This window comes from Candoia aspera, chromosome 2, assembly GCF_035149785.1.
Source record: "Candoia aspera isolate rCanAsp1 chromosome 2, rCanAsp1.hap2, whole genome shotgun sequence".
NCBI lineage: Eukaryota > Metazoa > Chordata > Lepidosauria > Squamata > Boidae > Candoia > Candoia aspera.
Window position 1 is genome coordinate 116,037,482 of NC_086154.1, and position 21,726 is coordinate 116,059,207.

Here is a 21,726-nt window from a genome sequence, read left to right on the forward strand (position 1 = left end):
TGTGATTCAGAAAATACTCAGTTCAAATCTTCCCTCTGCTATGAATTCACTGGGTAGCATTAGACAGGTTAGTTTCTCTCAGCTCCCATCTGTAATTTAATAATACCTTAAGTCAATACCTTATAAGGTTGTTGTAAGAATTATAATGTCTAGAACTGCATGATATTGTAGAATTGACAACGCTTAGTGGACAGAAAACTGATCAATATTCTGGATACCCATAAGAGAGCAAAATGCAAGTATAAATAACACAAGTTCAAAGCAGACTTAGTTTCCTGAGACTGGTCTAATTAGATCTCTGTCTCACATTCTCTTTAGTAGAGGTAGCCTTGGGGATACTATCAAAGATGTTAACCCTATCCCTATCATAGTTTCGTGAAAATACTTTTTTTCAGATTTTCTGAATTTTTGCATATCTTTGCTGCTGAATGTTATCAGAACTTCATGGGCCTTACTGACAGATAAAGGGAATCTAAGTGAACAAATAACACCCAAGATTGCAAAGACGTTTTCAGATAATTTTTTCATACATGAATTATCATGGCTGCTGATTGCATACAAAATATCTGCACTGAATAGAACCAGTGAAGACTCAAAGCACATGTCAGCTTTTAGTGTGTGTGTGTGTGTGTGTGTGTGTTTTCCTGAACAGAAGTATCTCCTGCACCTTATGGCTTTGTTTGCATGATTAATGAAGAACTGGAAGAGCAGAAAGAGAAGGATGTCATAATTATTCAATAATGCTCATTCCATTGGGAAAAAGTGGGTTAGAATGTCTCTATTTAGCAGCCTTTTCAGTTAAAGTATTTGCCATTTAGACTGTACAAGTTGGTAGGGACGAGCCTCTCTTTTTGAACATTTTTGTGCATGCTTTGAGTGAATATCTCTTGTCCACGTGAACATTCAATTCTTTGAGTATAGTTGGTCTAACATACCACTTAAATAAAACTCTTTCATTGGAAATAAGCAGGATTTTTTTTTAAAAAAGAAATTAAAGCTGTATTTTCAATAGAAAGGATAAGTTTGCTTACTTTTGCATAATTCCTGAAATCTTGAGTTTCATTTTGAAAATTGTTATTTTCATTCGTCAAAGTCAGGATAAGAGAAATGAAAAGAAAATACGCTGTTTCCCTGTGTAAATCTGTTCCTCTCAAAATGCTACAGCTTGCAAAACTCTGGCAGGCTCTGAGTTTCTTTTGGTGCTTTCTGTCCCAGTGCAACGGCACAGAGATAACAGTCACGGCCCATCCTCACTTTGCCTTCTAGCCTTGTAACTCCATTTCCACCTCTGGTGGTCCCCCCCTCTTTGCAGCCTCACAGTCCCTCCTCCCATCCCCTCTGTCCTAATTCCCTCAACAGGTCAGGTCAAATGGTCAGAGTTTTTCACAGTTTTGCATGAAACTGGTGTAAGCCTGCTTAGAAAGCCCTTGCTAGGAAGGTACTCCCTCATAATCCATCATCTTGGGTGGGAGTCATGACCCACACTTTGAGGAAGACTGTCACAGATAGTCATTCAATGGATACAATTATACTCAGGCAACTAGCAGTGTCTGAATCAAATCAGTGTTCAGTCTAAACAGAAAAATGGCACATCACTAAAAGTGGTGATCATAAGAAGAGCAGCTGAATTGATGCTACCATCCATTTTTGATGGCACATAAAGTTAGAGAGAATTAATGCATCATACTAACAAGAGTGGCGTCAGTGTGATGCTTTTAATAAATAAAGTGAGAAACAACCACATTAGTATAAAACTGTGCACTTTCAAAAGGAAAGACACTATTTAAGTTGCACATTTAAGTATCTTTGAAATATCCTACAAGCAAAAATGGTAAAGAGCAGTAACATCTCATAATGAAAATGCATATATATTAGCAATCCATGTAACATAGGCTTCCATGGCAGAGCCATCTTTTCTTAGATGACATGAGACCGTACAATTCTAGTGGGAAACTATCCCATTTCCTTACCAACTAGCAACTACTATAATGGGCAACACTGTTAAAAAGAATTCAAACATAGCTAGCCATTTAAAGCCTAAGTCTCCCAGTGTAAAGAGGTCTGCTTCTTTTGTAGCTCTCTATAATAAGCACTGTTAATTACCTCAGCAATGGAGTACTGTATTCTTCTTCATTTGAATCTTTCTTTTCACAGTTATGTCTTACCTCTCTTTATTCCTTATCACTGATTAAAAATGCATTGCCACCACTCCTGACGTGCCTGTTATGTATCATCCAAAAGGGAAATTCAGAATAAAGTCAACTTCCTTCCTTCCTTTTCTCCCATCTCTAATGAATGTAACTTTTGTCTTTTATATAAAGACAAAAGTAAATATATATGTGTTTATATTCATTTGTCCTCTTTTTCTGGCCTTAATATGTCATCCCCAAAGCCTGAGCTGGTGTGCTAGTACAGGGTGTCTCAGGAAACAGTTGTCAATGGGAATTCTTGGCGGTAAAAATCAGGCTGCTGGATTCTTGCTTGTTTGATTGCCATCTCATGTGAAATGTGAGGAAAGCTCACTTTCAAGGGAAATTCTCCCTCCTGGAAAAATAGAGTTTGTCCCACCCTCATTATTAAACCCGAACAAAATAATGGAGGGTGTGTTTGTGGAGAGCTGAAGTACTTGAAGGATTTCTGCTGTGATTTCCGTGAGCCCTGCTCCATGATCCTTGGGAGGACCATCCTCAGTTACAAACGGCAAGCAATGTCCCAGATGCAACACTTAGTTAATTGATCTATACTTTGCCTTCTCTACAGGAGCTCAGGGCAATGTATATGCCTCTTCCCCCTCCTTTTTTTCCCCCACAACAACTCCATGTGGTACGTTGAGCTAAGTGACAGTGATTGGTCTAAAGCAGTGTTTTTCTACCTCAGCAACTTTAAGATGTGGGGACTCCCAGAACTCCCCAGCTAGCATGCTGGCTGGAGGAATTCTGGGAGTTGAAGTCCCCACATCTTAAAATTACTGAGGTAGAAAAACACTGGTCTAAAGCCATCCCATAGCTGAGGAGACTAAAACCTGGGTTTTCCCAGTGCCTGCCCAACACTTTAACTGCTACCCTACATTGGCTCTTATAAATTCGTAAAGAACAAATATCCACTTAACTGGGGAGAAAATGAAGAGGTAGTCTTGGGGATACTATCAAAGATATTAATCTGTTCCAAATTTGTTAATGCTGGTAATGAAAAAACAGGGCTTTCCATAGCACATTGTGCTATTGCAACTTATGCTTTTTGGTGCCATAAGAAATTTTTCATTCATCCCTGTATATAAATCCAGATCCATATTATCAGACTTTCATTTGGTTATCTCTTAACATGAGGAGTGATTTAGGATTGATGCAAGTGAATGCAGAGGCTGCTATAAATTGTTCCCAATAGTAATTATTCCATGTGACAAGCTATTTCACCTGCTGCAATTTACCATGTTAATGTAGCTATGTTCTCTGTGTCCCCCACAAAGTGGCAAAAAGGACTTTGATCTGTGGAGGAAGCAGCTACACATATATGGCTTTCTATATTAAACAAACTTCAGAGGTAGCAGTTCAAAGTTTGACCCATGTATGGCTGCTTGTTCATCTGTGGATGGCCTGTAGATTGCAAGATCCAATATGTGATCCATCCCATGGAATGTATTTATTTTTAATTTATTTGTGCAGTTTATCTACCACCTCAAAGTCATCAGACCCTAGAATATTAATAAATAAATAATAGTAATTAAATATTAATAGTAAAAATAATAATACAATTATAATTAATTTTAAAATTCAGTGCAAGTAGAATTTCTGCAGAATCAGAGGGGATCTAACTGAAGTAAAGATGAATGTGCTGTACTTACCAGACATAGAAAACTACACATTTGTTACATGATTCAGGTGAATTAATTTTGAGTATTTGTTTAAACAGAAGAATTGGTGCAGGTAATGCTTACGTGTTCTAGAATACTGTGTGTTTCAGTATCGCTATATTATTTCAGTCATTTTACTAAAGTTTCCATCTGGACAAACTGTTCTGTGTGTGTGCGTGTGTATTGTTTCCCATATAATCTACGCAATTATACTTGAATTTTGATGCTCTTGGAGAGATACTTTGGTTTATTTCTTTAATAGTTCCTACTCCATGACAATTACTTCCTCTTCTGAGGTTGTTACTGATAATTTTTCTAGTCTTAATCTTGTAATTAAATCTGTAATTTGGAGAAGGTGAAATAACGCCTGCCAGATATTGCTAGAATTCACAACAATCCTAATTAGTATCACCAATGGAAAGGAATATTCAGAATCATCAACATCTAAAAGACTTATATGCCACCGCCACCCCAGCAAAAAAACCCCCAGTTCTGGCTAATAAGATCAGCTTCTTCTTTATTCTTATCTCAAAGCCCATGTCTTTCCTGTCTGCTTTTCTCCTTCTGTTATTTGTTTGTTTGTTTGTTTGTTTTTATCACCACCCATCTCCCCATAAAGGAGGGACTCTAGGCGGTTTACAATAAAAACAAAGTTAAAATTCAGTACAATTATAAAACCAATAAATGTAAATATAAAGTTATAGCTTCTCAAAGCTTCATCAACACCATACAGTAGTTTGATAACTGTGTTTTCCTTATTATCGCTTCAGCTTTTCTGTAAAGTATTAAACAGATGAACTCTAAACTTTGGCTTTCTTTTTTCATATCATTTGTGGTTTGGCATCAGGTCCCAGGTTAATACTTTGGATGTTTTTCCATCTGTTATTTTTCATATATATGAGAGCCAGTTTGGTGTCGTGGCTAAGGCACTGGGCTAGAAACTGGGAGACTGTGAGTTCTAGTCCAGCCTTAGGCACTAAACCTTGGGCCAGCCCCTCCGTCTCAGCCCTAGGAGGGAGGCAAGGGCAAACCACTTCTGAAAAACCTTGCCAAGAAAACTGCAGGGAGTTGTCCAGGCAGTCTCCAAGAATTGGATACAATTGAACTGATTATTATTATTTTTTTCATAAATGAATCTCAGGATTTCCTATCATAGATTTTAGCCCTCTTATGGTTTCCTTCCCTTAAGAATCAGGGCTCCAAAAAAGCTTGTTTGTTTGTTTGTTTGTTTATAGAGCATCCTTTTTTCATTGCAACATACAGGACTAAGATAAACAAAAGGGGATATAATATAAAATAATATTAATAATTCTGAATAGAGGGGAAAATAAAATTTTAAAAATATGCCATATAGAGCAAACAGGTTTTGAGTTGACATAAAAGATTGCAGCAGTGGCACCACTCACACACCCTTTGAAGCAGCGCAGCAGTATTGCAATATGGACGTTTCTCTCCCTTATCGTCATATACAGACCTACCCGTGAAGAATCCACTGTGCCTCAATAACTGTATTAATCCACATCAATTAGATATTACCAAGAACAGAGTAGCAGTAAAGCACTGTGGAGTTCTAAGTATTCTACTTCTTCAGCACCCCTTTACAGTCAAGGGTTTTTTTCCTGCCTGGTTCAGAAATAGATGTAAGCAAGATCATCTTGCATTTGTGGGCGTTTGCTAGAGTGCTTGTGATGTCCCTTACCTCCTAGCTCTATTTGAGCTAAAAAAAAACAGCTTGAGCATTTTTGTTGAAAGAAAGAAAGGAGGCTTGGTGGCATATGTAGATAACAATTATTTTAATGGTATGTACTGCTATTCAGCCTTTTTAGGTATATTTATATTCCTTTTGTAGAGTGTTCAAAGTTTTAAAAGTATCATTACTTAATCATTACTCTTACTGATTGAGAGTAAGGATTCTGTTCAGCCATTTTCAAATAAGGATTAGTCCAAAATGTCAGTTTCTCATGAGAAGCAAAACCAGATTTAAATTTTGCACTCAGTAAGGCCAGATATCTCTAACAGCTTTCAGTGCTGGAAAAGTAACAAAATTCCAACTATAATTAGTGTCTGGCACTTGCCAAGATTGCAAGGATACTAAATAATAACAAGCTGAGCCCACAATTTGTTTATTAATTTGTTAATCTAATTTGTATGGCCACCCCTCTCACCAAAAGTGACAATGGTACATATTCAGTATTATTGCCACTCTGATACATGACTGATGTTAACAAATAAGCCCAATCACATTGTTTAAAATCAGGAAAATCAAATCCACCATCATCATAAGAGAGAGGTAATTTTAATAAATCTTGGGTATATGTTGTAAAATGTTTTTAACAATCGTAAACCGCCCAGAGTTGCTGGGAGTTGGGCAGCATATAAATTTAATAAATTATTGTTGTTGTTCTACAAAAAATCAACCTAAACTTATCTGTCTGTTTAAAATATTTAAGTGGAGCATTGCTCTCAAAATATATGTCACCCCTGATGGAAGATTCATTTTTTACAGCATTAATTCTTCTACATAGGCTTAAAGGCTGGAATTCCCATGATGAAATCTGTTTGTTTTCCCCTCCTGGGGCTGTTTGCTGACTCATAAAACACTGGGAATTCTTGGGAAAAGAAGAAAGCAATGATTGGCAACACTAACTGAGCAGTTTTCACACTCAGCTGTTGGCTAACTCAGGCAGAAGAACTTGAGGCTGAAGGTGCTTCCTGTTGCTCAGGCTCACACCACTTGGGACTTGGGACTGGCGGGTGGGGCTAGAGAAAAATGTCTGAGTTTCCTCAGCACTCTTCTCCCTTCTCAGTCACCTAAGTGATAAAGTTTAGGTCAGCCCCTTCTAGTTTATGAAGTCTCCAGTACCTTTAGTGAGAATCCACAGAGTCTGGCCAAGCACATAAAGAACACATTTGACAATGTTTCAAGAGACCTTGAGCACATGGTCAAGCAAGCTTACATAGACAGTTCAGATACAAGTAAATACAGTAAAAGAATTTGCATTGGCTTTCCCAAGCATCTAGTACAGTGTTTCTCAACCTTGGCAATTTTAAGATGTGTGGACTTCTTGAAGTCCACACGTCTTAAAATTGCCTAGGTTGAGAAACACTGATCTAGGCAATTTCATTCGTTCCTGCAGGACTAAGAAACCAGGAAGTCTTCTATTTGCAGTTACAGCTGTAAGCGCTTAGGTTTTGAGAAATTCCTCCATTTGCAGTAGCAGCAGCTAGTGCTTGGCTCCAGTGTTAGCCACATCCTGATCTACAGGGGTACCCTAACTTTCTGCCTGACAGTAAGTGACTTCCTTGTTTATAGAGAACATGGAGCTAGTATAGCTAAGTGGAATTCAGTCCCAGATGCAATCCAATGTATCCATCTTCTGCAGTGGAAAAAACAAAGTTCAGGAAACATACCTTGAGGTAAGGTGCTTTTGAGATGTTTTGCAAAAGAAATGGGTAGTAGGGAGAAGGTCAGAGCTTACAATGAACTCAGGATACTTTATTAAAAATCCTCATTGACAATAGGAAGATATGGGGAGGCGAGGGATAGTTTCAGACACTGCGTTCCAAGTTGTTCAGGGCTGTAAAGATAAGCATTTGGAATGAATAACAGGAAGCCAGAACAGCACTTTCCAAATTGGTGTGATGTGATTTCACCTAGTTTGACCAGTTCTGCTTGCCTGCCACCTTTTGTACTACTAAAATCTTCCAAGTCATCCTCAATGTCAGTCCTACAAACAACCCATTGCAATAATCCAATCAGGAAGTTACCAAAACATGAACTACCATAGCTAGAAGTCAAGGCATCCTGGTGCTTCAGTACCATTTCACTGTGCTTTTAAATTATAGGTAGTCCTTGGTTAATGGCCATTCATTCAGCAACCATTCGTGGTTATGACAGCACTGAACAAGGAGACTTATGGCCGGTCCTCGAAGTTGTGGCCATCACAGCGTCCCCATGGTCACGTGATCGCTATTCAGGTGCTTGGCAATTGGCTCGCAATTACGACAGTCACAGCATCCCACAGTCATGTGATCGCCATTTGTGACCTTCACTGCTAGTTTCTGACAAGCTAATCAATGAGGAAGCTAGCAGGAGATCACAAATGGCAATCACTTGACATTGTGCCTAATGACTATGTGGGATTTGCCTAATGACCGCAACTGGAACTGCCAGGACTACCTTCATAAGTCGGCACAGTCACATGATGTTGCACTTTATGACTGCTTCGCTTAGCAACAGAGTTCCCAGTCTCAATTAACATAATTAACCAGGGACTACCTGTAAGATTTTTTTTTCTTGTTGTGAAAACAAATGCAGATGTTGTAACAAAGAGGATAGGGGTGAGGAATGGTTGTGAGCTGATTTTTGTACTCCTCATTTGTTAGCTTGAGAAGGCTGGCAGGAGAGGCATGCTTTGGGTCCTGTCTATTAGGGAATGTCATCTGGCGGGGCCCAGGAAGAGAGCCTTTTTTGTTGTGGCACCTGCCCTTTGGAACATCACCTGCCATAGAGGTCAGACTGGCCCCCACCTTGCTGGCTCTTTTGTAAGGCCTTAAAGACATGGCTTTGACCAAAATACGGGGTTCTGGATGTTTGGCAGAGCCCATGCAATGGTGGTGTTGAATTGGTGGTGGTGTTTTGTTTTGTTTTTAACTTTGGCTGTTGATATATATTTTATTTTCTTGTTCTATTTCATTTTATTTTTATGGGGTTTTTTGGTATAGTTTTTAATTGCTGTTAGCTGCCCAGAATCATGAATTTGAGATGGACAGCCATATAAATTCAATAAATGAATGAATAAAGTATATATATATATGATTTTAACATACATTGAGGAGACCCTTGATCTTACTCAGACAATAGGAAAAAAGGGGGGGGGGAGTGCCAAAGAAGTCACTGAGGGTAACTGCTAAAAGAAAAAGTATGTGAGTCATTTAGTTTTTTCCTTCTTCCCATGGCTTTATGTCTTAATGGACATAGAATTTACAAAAGATGAACCAGGAGAACCCTTAGATTTTATCAGTTAGAGAAAAAACACAGTTAACTATTATGGAAGATGACTTTTTTCCCTACACCTGGCTTGCAGATGAATGTACTCCTAGTTCATTATACAGACTGAATGAACAAAAGATGTATTATTCCTTGCAGATAAAGTTTGTTGGTTATTGCTTCTAAGGACTCTCCAAGCAAACAAAGCTGCCCATGGGCCTTGAGCTTCCCAAATATGTAGCAGCTGACCTTTGCTTCCATGATATAAATTTTGACCAAGATTTCTTGGCTGGTGTCCTGGCAAAAGAAGCTTGCTTTCTCAGTTCAATTGAAAATTGAATTTGAAGAAGAAAAATTACTATGGCATGGAATATTCATAAATCATCTGAAGGCTTAGAAGAAATTTTTGCAGGTTATTAAACTCAACTGTGTTCTTTCTTCTTTTTCCTCACTCTCAATCTTGTTTTTTTAGTCATGCCAAGCTGACCTGGTGAAGGACAATGGTCACAAATATTTCCTTTCTGTTTTGGCAGATCCCTACATGCCGGTAAGATTAAATAATCAGTCCCCAGTCCTCTCCACCCCCCCGCCCCAATCCATCTGTTTAGAACTTATGTGTTGTATCTTGGCTCACATGCAACTCTTATGTGACTTAATGAGGTTTTGTAGGTGGTAGGAGATTCTTACACAATTCTAACATGCAACATGCTTTGTTGAAGCATTGAAAAAGTAAATATAACTTTTTACCTCTCCTTAAGCTATTAAGAGGGACGCGGTGGCGCTGCGGGTTAAACCGCTGAGCTGCCGATCGGAAGGTCGGCGGTTCGAAACCGCGTGGCGGGGTGAGCTCCCGTTGCTCGTCCCAGCTCCTGCACACCAAGCAGTTCGAAAACATGCAAATGTGAGTAGATCAATAGGTACCGCTTCGGCGGGAAGGTAACGGCGTTCCGAGTCGTCATGCTGGCCACATGACCCGGAAGTGTCTATGACAACGCCGGCTCCAAGGCTTAGAAACAGAGATGAGCACCGCCCCCTAGAGTCGGATTCGACTGGACTTTACGTCAAGGGAAACCTTTACCTTTTTAAGCTATTAAAAATTATTGACAGTATATTCAGGACAGGCAAGGGAAAATGCTTCTTCATGCAGTACATCTGATTTAATCTTATTGAATTAATTGCCCTAAGACATTACTGGCTAGATGGCCTGTTCATGCCCTATTCAAAAGGAAGGCATCTGAGATTGCGCTCTTGTGCTAACTTTATTTCCCTGACTTCCCGTGTTGAGCACACTAATGTGAATAGGAAAGTCTATTTGTGACCAGCTGCTTTCCCATGAGACTCCTATGTGTTATCATAGTTACCTTGATTTTGACACAGGGTTGTGCATGCCTTGAAAGTGATTCAGACCTTGCACAAATATAGCACCTCTCCACTATTCATTGTAACAGCCCCCCTTTTTTCAGGCTTCTGTGATTCCTTAAAATTAATATAATTCTTAAAGCAGCTGTACCCTTTTTCCATGACTAGCGGAGAAGTACCATGTTTTCATGAGGTCTGAAGCATTTCTCCTAAGTCACTTACGCTGTATGCACAGTCCTATTGGATGGGGCCCCAATATAAGAGCCACAGCTCAGGAGTAAATTTTCCTATTCATTTCTTGATCCTCAAGCTCAGGAAGCAAAATTAAACCAACAGAACAACATCAGAGTAGGACCAAAGGGTGACCTTGCTTCTGCCATTACCTATATGGAAATAACATGTGAATAGGCTGCAGTCTGTCCATCAGAACAAAATGGAACTTCAGCACCCCAAAACTGTTGGATGCCTTATGTTAGAGTAAGGGTAGACTAGTGCCTTCATCCCCTGCTTTTGGATTGAGGGAACTTGTTCGCTGTTGGAAAACAGGATAACCTTTGGTCTGCTCCTCTTATGTTCTTACAGCAATGTTGGAGTAAGGCTTCTTATTTTGACACATTTCTGTATTGGCTACTATTAACTTTATGATTGTTGATATTTGTATTTTCAAACAGCACTTTCTGACATCACATTAGAAAACTTCAATCTTGAAGTTGAATTAAGTTGAATTAACTTAAATTTATCAGAGGGCACCCATATCACCATCTGAAAAGGATTGGTTTGCTTTCATGATCATTTTCCTGTTCAGTTAAATAACATAATTTGGACATTAAGTTTGTGACTTCCTGGAGTCCTCCAGCAGCACAAACTCTTTTAAAGCTTTTGCCGGAAGCACTCATGTATTGCTTTACCCAAGGTTCACAAATAAAAATATTCTTGTGTCTGTATGTTAAGGCTGAACACAGAACAATGACAGCATTCATCCTGGCAGTGATTGTCAACAACTACAACACAGGACAGGTGAGTACAAGTCAAGAAAAAGTGTGGCTTGGCTCAGTAACCTTGAATAAAAAAGTTAGATAGCACTGATTTAAGCCCAGGCATCTCTACCTCATTCCCCTTGGGAACATCTTGGCCTTCAGATTTATATACTGACAAGAAATTGATTGCAATATCATGAACGGTCTTTCTTGCAGGAAGCCTGCCTTCAAGGGAACTTGATTGCCATTTGCCTGGAGCAGCTGAATGATCCACACCCTCTGCTGCGCCAATGGGTGGCTATTTGCTTGGGACGTATCTGGCAGAATTTTGACTCTGCAAGGTGGTGCGGCGTGAGAGACAGTGCTCATGAAAAGCTCTACAGTCTTCTCTCTGATTCAATACCAGAGGTAATCTTCTAGGTTTCAAAATGAATCTCTTCCAACAAGGAGACTGTTCAAATTAGCTGCCTAAATTAGCTTCACTATCTTACAACGCTGCTTCAGTGATTGCCTAAAAGGAGGAGCCATACACTGGTTTTGCAGGATAACCACTGAGATTTTAGAAAGAGCCAACACACAATTTTTTTAAGGCTTTTGGTTAATCTTAACTACAGGTAGTCCTTGCTTAGCAACTGTCTCATTTAACAACCATTCACAGTTACGACAGTGATGAAAAAGCAACTTTACAACCAATCCTTGCATTTACAGCCTAAAGGCAAAACTGAAATACTTTGGCCACATAATGAGAAGACAGGACGCCCCGGAGAAGATGCTGATGCTAGGGAGAGTGGAGGGCAAAAGGAAGAGGGGCCGACCAAGGGCAAGGTGGATGGATGATATTCTAGAGGTGACGGACTCGTCCCTGGGGGAGCTGGGGGTGTTGACAACCGACAGGAAGCTCTGGTGTGGGCTGGTCCATGAAGTCACGAAGAGTCGGAAGCGAATGAACGAATAAACAACAACACAGATCTGTAAAGCAAAGGAAAGCTGAAGTAAAACTGCTTAGCGACCACTTTGCTTAATGACTTGTTTTGGAGGATGACCTGTAGTAGGATTGCAGTCTGACTCTCAGTTGATTTTAACTGATAAATCTAATCATTTGATATACATACATACGTACATACATACATACATGATAAAGATGTTCATTGTAAAGCATCAATTTTTAGTGAGAAAACCAAATATGCCTTTTTTAAGTACTTCTAATACTTCAACTAGCAGCATCAAATTAACAAATGTGCAAATAGATTTGGACAGCTCTTTAATCAATTAACGTTTCTTGTTACTTATTAAACTGAATTGAATACATGTTTAAACTTTTTGAACAAGTTCAGTCTGAGTATCTCTTTGCTGTGTGAAATAAGTATGTTTGATTTACATCTGCATTTTTCAGTAGAAACCGTATCTATTACAGTAGATACAAAAATTTTGCATATCCTGTGCAAAGCGATGGGAACGGACTCTTGTGCTCTGTTACGGCATCTTCTCTTTCTCTTGTAGGTTCGCTGTGCAGCAGTCTTTGCCCTCGGCACCTTTGTCGGCAATTCTGCTGAGCGGACTGATCATTCCACTACTATAGATCACAATGTTGCCATGATGCTGGCCCAGCTCATTAATGATGGAAGCCCCATGGTCCGAAAGGTATAGCAAGCGGGCAGGAGGGACAGATGTTAGTATCATGATGTTACTAGTTTTAAATGCAAGTAGTTCTCAGTTAACAACAGTAATTGGGACCGGAATCCCATTGCTAAGTGATATAGCGATGTGTGCCACTTATACGATGATATATCGTAAAGCACAACATCACGTGACTGCATTGCTTAGCAATGGCAATCACAGCATTCCCCATTGCCCTTGTTAAGTGAGGATCATGGGTTGTTAAGTGAGCCCCAGGTGGCTTGCAAGCAGGCTGGTAGGCAGGTAAGTGGCTGCTGCCAGGTGGGGGAGGGTACGCGGGTGGGCAGCAAGGTGTGAGCATGGCAGCTCTGGAGGTGGCTGCTGCTGGGTGGGGGAGATTGCTTGAGTGGCCCCTGAGGTGTGGTGCGAGCACAACAGGGCAGGGGGTGGCTGCTGTCAAGTGGGGAAATGTGTGAGCAACTTAATAGAGCAATTTGCAATCTTCCCTGCCAGCTTCCCCATTGACTTTGCTTTTGGGAAGCTGGCAGGGAAGGTTGCAAATAGCAATCACATGACTGCAAGACACTGCAACCAGTCATAAGTGCGAGCCCATTGCCAAGCGCCCAGGTCACGATCACGTGACCATGGGGGTGCTGGGATGGCCAGAATTTCAAGGACTGGTCGTAAGTGCCATTCGCTCAGTGCCGTCATAACTTTGAACGGTCACTGAACAAATGGCCATTAAACAAGGACTACCTGTACATAGCATTCTGAATATCTTTGTTTGCTGAGGTTTTTTCCTGATCCCAGTCTTTACAGATAATTAGTTATGGCTTCTAGGTGATTTGACTCTAAAACTGGGTCATATGATAGTTACCAAATTTCAGGAGGAAATGAGAGGGCTCTAAAGACTGTACCAAAGCCATTTTCTAAGAGAGATGGGCAGTTCTTTGTTTGTAGTCATTGTAGCAGCTAAGAACTTAGAAAGGCAATTTTCAGCCTGATTTTCACTCAGGGGGAGGTGCTATTTGATTTTAAAAGCTGCCCCTCCCTCCTTCCTCCCCCTCCTCCTCCTCCTCCTCCTGTGCAGTGTTAATCCCTGGTAATTGAAGGTGCTTCATCTACAAGCAGGTGCCATTTCCCCAATTTATCAGTTCTCTCAATTCTTCTAACTAAAGGAGAAAGTAGAGCTGGCATTTACTGTTCTTTATTCTGCTGTCTCATGAGAAGCGGGTAAAAAAAGGGTTGGTGCCTAGGGCCCTCTCCAAGGATTTCAGCTGCCTGATGGCTACCTCTGTCATCCTAATTTTCTGCACTTCTTCAGGTTTTACTGACTGTGGTTCATCGGTGATTTCTCTGAATGGCAAGTCCAGTGGTGCTGATTATTTTGTGTCTTCCTTTCCCGAGAGTCTTCCAAAAATGTCATTTTCCACTTGGTTTTGTGTTTTCACTCTGAAAACTGTTCTGAAAGAAAGTTAAGCTCAACTCACAGGGTCAGATAGAAAACACTTGCTGCAAAAGACATGTTGGGTGGAGCAGGAGCCTTTGAGATGAGGACATAGCTACCATTTTGCTGTCACACCTCCAGTGGGCCATCATTCTAAAACATGAGATGCTGTTTCTTGTCTGACCTGATACTTCTTTGCACCCAGTTGGGTTGTTATCAATGTGGCATTTGCAGTACAGTGTGAATAATCCTTTTTGAAATAGAAGAGGGTCATTGTGTAACAAAATAATGAAAACCCAAGTATTTAAAAGGATTATTTTAGACCTGGGAAAATATTCACTGTTGGACAGTGTGCTGCTGAATGCCAAAGAAAAGGGGGGGGAATCAGAAGGAGGAGGAGGAGGAGATCTGTCCTGTTCTATGCCTCCAGAACTAAGATAGACTGCAGAAGTTTTCATTCCTCTTTTAACTCTTTTGGAAATAGGATGTGGGTCTTATCTCTGTAAAGCTTCTCTGCTGATCACTGTTTGCATAGCACAGTCTTGTGTTACAATCTGTGATATTAAATATGAAATAATAATTTTTACTGCAAACAGAAATATGTGGCAGTCCTCTAGTAGAAAGAGGAAGGGATAGGGCAATGCAAGAATGAAAGAAGACAACTTCATTCAACAAAGAGCTTTCCTTAACCTGGGGGTGAGGGGTGAGGTGGGAGAATGAATTAATAGACTGATCTTGGTCTGCTCTGATTTCCTTTTACAGAACAGTAGCATATTAATCACTTGATAACACTGAGGTATAATGTGCCCAGAATCCCATGCTTGGTATTAGTATATCTACTGTAAGCAAACTGTTTTTAATCTTTTCTAGCTGACTTTTGTGTACATAGGACATTAGTAATACGTCTGGAAATAAAGTGCAGGGATACGTTTCTGATCTTCTGTTATGGTTGTCATCTTTCTTAATTCTTTGTAGATAGACATTTCAAGAAAATAAATGTGAGATTTTTAAGATTTCCAATTGCCAGTTTCCTAGTTTCATTGTCTAGTAGTTTCAGAAAATGTTGTCTTTTTTAATAAGGCGGGTTGTGCTCAACCTAGCTAAACTGGCAATATGGTAAATTATATTGTAATGGATAATATCTATGGATAGGAATATTGTAATTTCATCTTTTCCTATTCACTAGGACAGTACATCAGTTTGACAATACTGGTTTGAATCAAATGATGAGTGTAGCCTGGCTAAGAATAAAAAAGCCTTTTGTTGCAAATAATACATTTTGGAGTCAAATGTTCCTGCTTTCTTCAGATCTTCATGCCAAAGTGAAGGAAAAATCAATGTTTCACCAAGCAACATATTAAAAAAGTGCCCTCATTTCCACTTGAGGTGACAGATGGGTATTAATTTTGTCAGAATGCTGATTTCTAGGGATTTGATTTTCTTGCCTTTTTTTTAATGCTCACAAAAGCTTTCAACTACATTAATGCAAAAGAGAATATATTGGCTAAGCATTGCTATCAGCTGTTTTCAAGGAAAAGAGTGAAGGAAACGTACATGCTCTTGATATTTAGAAATAAACAGTAACAGCCCAATGCATTTTTGTAGGAGCTGAGAAGTATTGTTGAATCCAGAAATCTAGGTCTGATATAAAAATGTTAAGTTCAGGCTGTTACATAAATTCCTTCTTCACTTTCCTTCAAAACCTGTAACATAGCTGCTTAAACAAAATCAAGAACCTAACAGTGTCCCATCAGAGTCTCAGTGACAGCTGAAACCTGAAACTGATTCCCCTAGATGATATTTACCTCCTTGGTACCATTTTGGAACTACTTTCAATAATGTACTGTATGTATGTGGATAATATATTATTGAAACTGATGTTCCTAATATTTTCCTCAAATAAGATCCTTCAGCTGACTATTAGATAATGTTTGCACTTATTTATGCATCATTCCAGAATTGATGAACCAGACATATGCATGGCCAATTTTCATGTAATGTTTTCCATATCTGGATTCATACATTGTACTTAATCCATAATGAGATAATGGTTTGGTTTTGGTTTATATGAATTCAGGCATTGTAGTTGTACACAATATTTATTGGCTTAGTCTGTTGCATGGAACCTTGTTTAACTGAACCTTGGCTTAATATAATGTGAAAACCCAGTCCGTGTGTGTGAGGTCATTCTAAAAACAATCCCAAAGAGTCAAATATTATTTAGCAATGAGTGAGGGTATTATTTTCCAAATTAAAACTGTAATAGTGAGGTGTTTCCCAAGGAATGATGCAAGTTCTTTGGGGCTCCTGAGACTTTTATACTGGAATCTGTTTTGAGTTTGATTGATTTGTAAAAGATTATATAATGTTCACAACCTTAAATACAACCTATATATTGTGTAGAAGAGTATGCTTTCTGCTCTTTCTCTATTCCATTTATATTTGTAGAGACAGTGTGGTTGTGACATTGTGCTCTAAACAAGCTTAGGACAGATTTTCTGTTTAGCTGGATGGGAGAGATAGTTTTCATTTTCTAAACTTAATGTCATTGCCAGAAAGTAAAAGGCTGGAAGGGACTTTAAAAGTCATCTACACTAATCCCCTGCCCATTACTGGAATGTATTACTATAACATCCCAAACAGATGGCCATCCAAATTTTTCTTAAACAACTCCAGTGAAGGAGAGTCCACCACCTTCCAAGCAGTTCCATTCCTGAATAGCTCTTGCTGTGAGGAGATCTTTCTTGATGTCCTGCCAAAATTTACTTCCTTATAGTTTAAATGTATCATTTCTGATACTGTCTTCTGAAACAACTCTGAACAATTCATCATGTCTTCCTGCAGTCTTCTCCAAGCTAAACATACATAATGTCTTTAACTGTTCCTCAGAAGCTTTCCTTCAGGCCCTTTATCATCTTGATTACTATCCTGTAGACACTGTCCAGTGTGTCAATGAAGTGCCCAAAACTGAATGCAATGTTCTAGGTGTAGTCCAACCAATGCAGAAGAGTAAAGAATGATGACTTTTCTTGATCCTGACATTAGGTTTCTGCTCATGTTTTAGTTGGTGTTTCTGTTGATTATTGCTTTAGCTAACTATGAGAATGGAAGTATTACAGGAAATATTCCTAGAACTTGAATGTTATTGGTAGGTGTCCCATGTTATGCTCTTTGAGCTATTATCAGGCGCTTGGTAACAGCTCTGCAGTGATGGAAGTTTCTTGTGGTTAATTATTTGACATCCACGGTCTGTTTTTCATCTTTTTTTCTCCACAGGAGTTAGTTGTGGCACTGAGTCACCTTGTGGTGCAGTATGAAAGCAATTTCTGTACAGTTGCCTTACAATTTATGGAAGAAGAGAAGAACTATGCATTGCCCTCACCTGCTGCTCCAGGTACTATATCACCTCCTTGCAGACACAAACTTTTAGAAGTTGATCCTGTGAGCTATCTATTCCATAGGAAACTGAGAAATTCGGTTTCCTACTCATATTTTCTTGAATAATATTATTTCATCTGGGGTCTGAAAGTGGCAGAAATTCCAATTCTATTGGAAAATAAGATAAAGAATAAAATTCCACTTATTTGAAGCGTTTGAACTCCCCTAGCATTGTGTTAGTTTATATGTAACACCAGTAGTTTATTATTTGTTTAACCAGTAGTTAATTATTTGTTTAATATCATCACGTAAGCCTAGAACAGCTTACGTGATATTTTTTTTTTAAAAAACAGACAGTCCCTGGGTTTTTAGCTTTACGATCTTACAGCTCCAGAGAAAAAGAAGATACACAATGAAATGGAAAACAAGACAGCAGATAACTTCTCGGTGTTCAATGATTCCCGCAGTGGGCAACTATGATGGGAAACAGACTACTCAAGTTGGCCCAAAGGGCGCCATCACCGCCAGAGCAGATAGTCCTGCTGTTCTTCTCTATGTGGTAATTGGCCTTGCTGACCACTGTAAGGCAGGAAGAAGATCCCCAGCCAGACACTTAGGGGCAAGTAGGGAAAGGCCCTCTATCAGATTCAAACTGGGATTTTATTTTTTTCTGTCCCTTCTCCCCCTAATGCATTTGATCTGAGTGGAAAGATTTTAAAGGTCCAAGACAAAACTATTGCTGGCCTTTTATTTCATGAAATGTCATTATTAGTATTGTCTCTCCTGAATAGTTTTTGGGGACAGTGGAGTCTTTTCTGTCGGTTTATTCAGATGAAAGCTTCCTGTCTTTTCATTCGCTGCCTACCCTTCTCTGAAATAGTGTCCCCCCACCCCAAAACAGTCAAATGGTCTGTTCCCTCCTGAATTTCAGAAAGCCTCTAAAGACTTAGTTGTTCTGTTAAGCCTTGAGGGCAGGGATGTTGGGCCTATTCCTCCACACATTGATTAGGTTCTTTGGTTTAGATTCCCCGTTTATATATGTGCTTTATAGATTTTGTTCTGATTTTCTTTGTGTTACTTATATTTATCTTTTAAATCCAAGTTAGGGGTTGGGGAATTATACAGTGCTTGGAGTAAATTTGTTTGAAGCAGTTTATAAGCTGTGTAATTTAATAGCTACTGTGTCTAAGAAGGGGGATGGCGTTTAAAAAGTTGAAACATAGATCACCATTATTTTGCCTCCTTTTGTATAGAAAATAAATAGTTACATTTTATTCATTGAAGAAAAATCCAAACTGTTATATAAATAAAATGCACAAGAAGCTGTCTTTGGTGTGCATTATGAAAGGCTTTTTACAGCCAACTAACTGAGTCTGCCTTACAGAGGGAGAGAAAAATAGGACAAAAAATAAAAATTGCAAGGACTCATAATACAATGAAATTCTTTGAGTAAACATTTAGGGAGGAAAAAGATCATTAAGCTTTTTTTTTTTTGCTCTTTCATTATAGTATCCAGCCTCACACCTCACCAATCATACATTGCTGAACTCAAATGAAGTCGGCTTTGTTTGGGGCTGTCACATAAGTCTCACTGGAGCTAACAGACCCTGCACAGTAGCAGCCTTTAAATTTTTTTCTACTTTAAATAAGGAAATTGAAATAGTATCTCAATTTTAAATGTTACTTGTGAGAAATCTTCACTAAAGCCCCATTGATACTAAACTAGGGCATTTGTTAAAAGGAATAAAAGACAAGCAATCTAGCCTTCCAATTTATTACCTTCTTGTACTTTACCTGAAAGATAAAGCAAAATCATAGTGCCACATATGAAAAAAGACTGTTGAGGCTAAAAGAAGACATGGTGCCACCAACTGCACCTAAGAACCAGCTGTGGCTACTATTTTATTGACTTACTTGAAAATGCTATTTGTTTGCTACTTTGTGGAGATAAATACTTATATTGCCTCCATAGAAGGTGGAAATCTGACTCCAGTCCGAGATAATCCATGTACTCCAAAACTCCGTTCTGTCAGCTCCTATGGAAATATTAGAGCAGTCACTACAGCAAGGAACTTGAATAAGTCTCTGCAGAATCTCAGTTTGAATGAAGAATGTAAGATAGCCTTTCTTTTTCTTTTTCTTTTAAATGTATCTTTATGCTGTGTGTGCATTTGGGTGTACAGCAGAAATGGGACAATTAAGAGTGGACAATGTCTCTAATTACTGTTTGTGAATAGTGTGACATGGGATTGGATCCTGCAAATCACAACCAGAAGTGGATTCTTAGGCAAATGATGTATCTGCCCTCTCATCTGTAGTCCCTGTGCCTCTCTCAAAAAAAGGCTGAAAGAGAAGGGAGAAAAAAAAGGAAGCATCTTGCAATAACAAAGTTGTATAGACAGATAATATTTCCATCTGATTTTCAGTTATATTCCCTTATCTAGAAGCAAGTCCTGCTTGCCATTCTGCCATATCCAAAGGGTTCTACAACCCATAGGTAGCTTTTCAAGGAAAAGAGGTAGCTGCAGCACTGAAAAAGGAGAAGAAAAACCCTCTTTTTATGAGTTTCTTTTCACTTGCAGTTTTCAGGACACAATCATAGTAGCCAGTTGCTTGGGGGGGAAAACATGAAACCAGCATACCTCCACCACATATTATTCCCTAAATTCCATTATTTTAATCTTCTCTAAATATCTTTTCCTGCTTTTCTAGGCAGAGACATATATCTGGCAGGACTCCCAAATCATTAATGCTTCCCCAACCCTCATTTAGATATTTCCACATTACAAAGTTGCTAGTCTCTGCTAATTTCTATTGTCAGATAAGTTTTAGTATTTAAGTTAACATTGGGTATGATACTCAGTTTCTCTATTACGGAGCATACTGTGGTATGATACCCTTTCTGGAATAATGCTTTTCAACTTTTCAAGGGTAAAGACAAATCTGGTATGTTAACCTATAAAATAGAACCTACTTAGAGAAGCCTATGCCTCAGACAAATGGAGCCTGGTGGTATGGTGAAACTAATGCAGAATGCCACACTGTAGTCATGCTTATGTCAAATGAAGGAAAGGCAAAGCTGCATCTGGTCCAAATATGATCCAACTGTCAAGTACACATGCAGAGTGTAATTTTTTTTCCCCCAAAAGATGGCTGTTTACTCATACCCTTCCTTGGAATGCACGTGGCTCTACTTCAAGGGTCCTCAACTTCCATTGGCTCATTTATGTGGTATGCCAGGGCTGCACTCCAGAGGTTTTTTTTTTTTTAAATGATTGATTGATTGATCATGTGCCATCAAATCTCTGTTGACTCCCAGCAACCTCATAGATAGGTTTTCTCCATGGCGATCTGTCCCTAACCTGGTCTTTCAGGTCTTCCAATGGTGCACTCATAGCCACTGTAACTGAGTCCATCTAGTTAAATAAATAAATAAATATTGGTCACCAGGCTTTCTGCATGCCCATGGACACTACTCCAAGGCCAAGTCTATCCCTTCTCCCCCAAATTTCCACATGCGTTCGTACTTCACTGGGCATAGTCCTTGCCTAAATGTTTTGTTCAGTGTTTGCATTTCTTCCTCTTATTCAACAGCTGGGAGCTCTGTTGCATTTTCCCCTGGGAATCTGAGCACCAGCAGCAGCGCCAGCAGCACCTTGGGCAGCCCTGAAAATGAAGAATATATCTTGTCTTTTGAGACGATTGACAAGATGAGGAGAGTCAGCTCCTATTCATCATTGAATTCTCTGATAGGTAAGCTTAAATGTTTCCAAGTCAGCCTATTTCTAGTCCACAGGGCAGGATGAAAAGGTCAACAATTGCTCCAAGCCAACTTCTTTGTGGTGTCAAGAAGGAGTAAAGCACCAGAGCGATGATTAAAAGTTTTTGAGCAGGAACAGGTAGATGTACAATGATACAACCATGTTCGCGTGAGTGTGTGTCAATTTTCTATCAGAGAATTAAGGATATTTCTTCTATGTATAAACTTAAGTAAAAGAAGCAAACATTGATTGGAATTTATAACTGAGCTATTAAACAGGCAGGGATGTTATGTGGCCCATGATCTCCTCTTAATTCACTACTCCGCTAAAATGACATTCTTGTAATC

General features: G+C 39.2%; 1 protein-coding gene across 3 annotated transcripts in view; it reads left to right on the plus strand.

Moving 5' to 3' along the window:
* Positions 1 to 21,726, plus strand: part of RPTOR (regulatory associated protein of MTOR complex 1) — a 420,855-nt gene that overhangs the window by 311,482 nt on the left and 87,647 nt on the right. For all 3 annotated transcript variants that reach the window (XM_063293407.1, XM_063293409.1, XM_063293408.1), the window contains exons 14-20: positions 9,313 to 9,387; positions 11,151 to 11,216; positions 11,393 to 11,584; positions 12,677 to 12,817; positions 17,517 to 17,634; positions 19,591 to 19,731; positions 21,213 to 21,371. In XM_063293407.1, the coding sequence (XP_063149477.1) occupies positions 9,313 to 9,387; positions 11,151 to 11,216; positions 11,393 to 11,584; positions 12,677 to 12,817; positions 17,517 to 17,634; positions 19,591 to 19,731; positions 21,213 to 21,371 (892 nt within the window). The remainder of the gene's footprint in view (positions 1 to 9,312; positions 9,388 to 11,150; positions 11,217 to 11,392; positions 11,585 to 12,676; positions 12,818 to 17,516; positions 17,635 to 19,590; positions 19,732 to 21,212; positions 21,372 to 21,726) is intronic.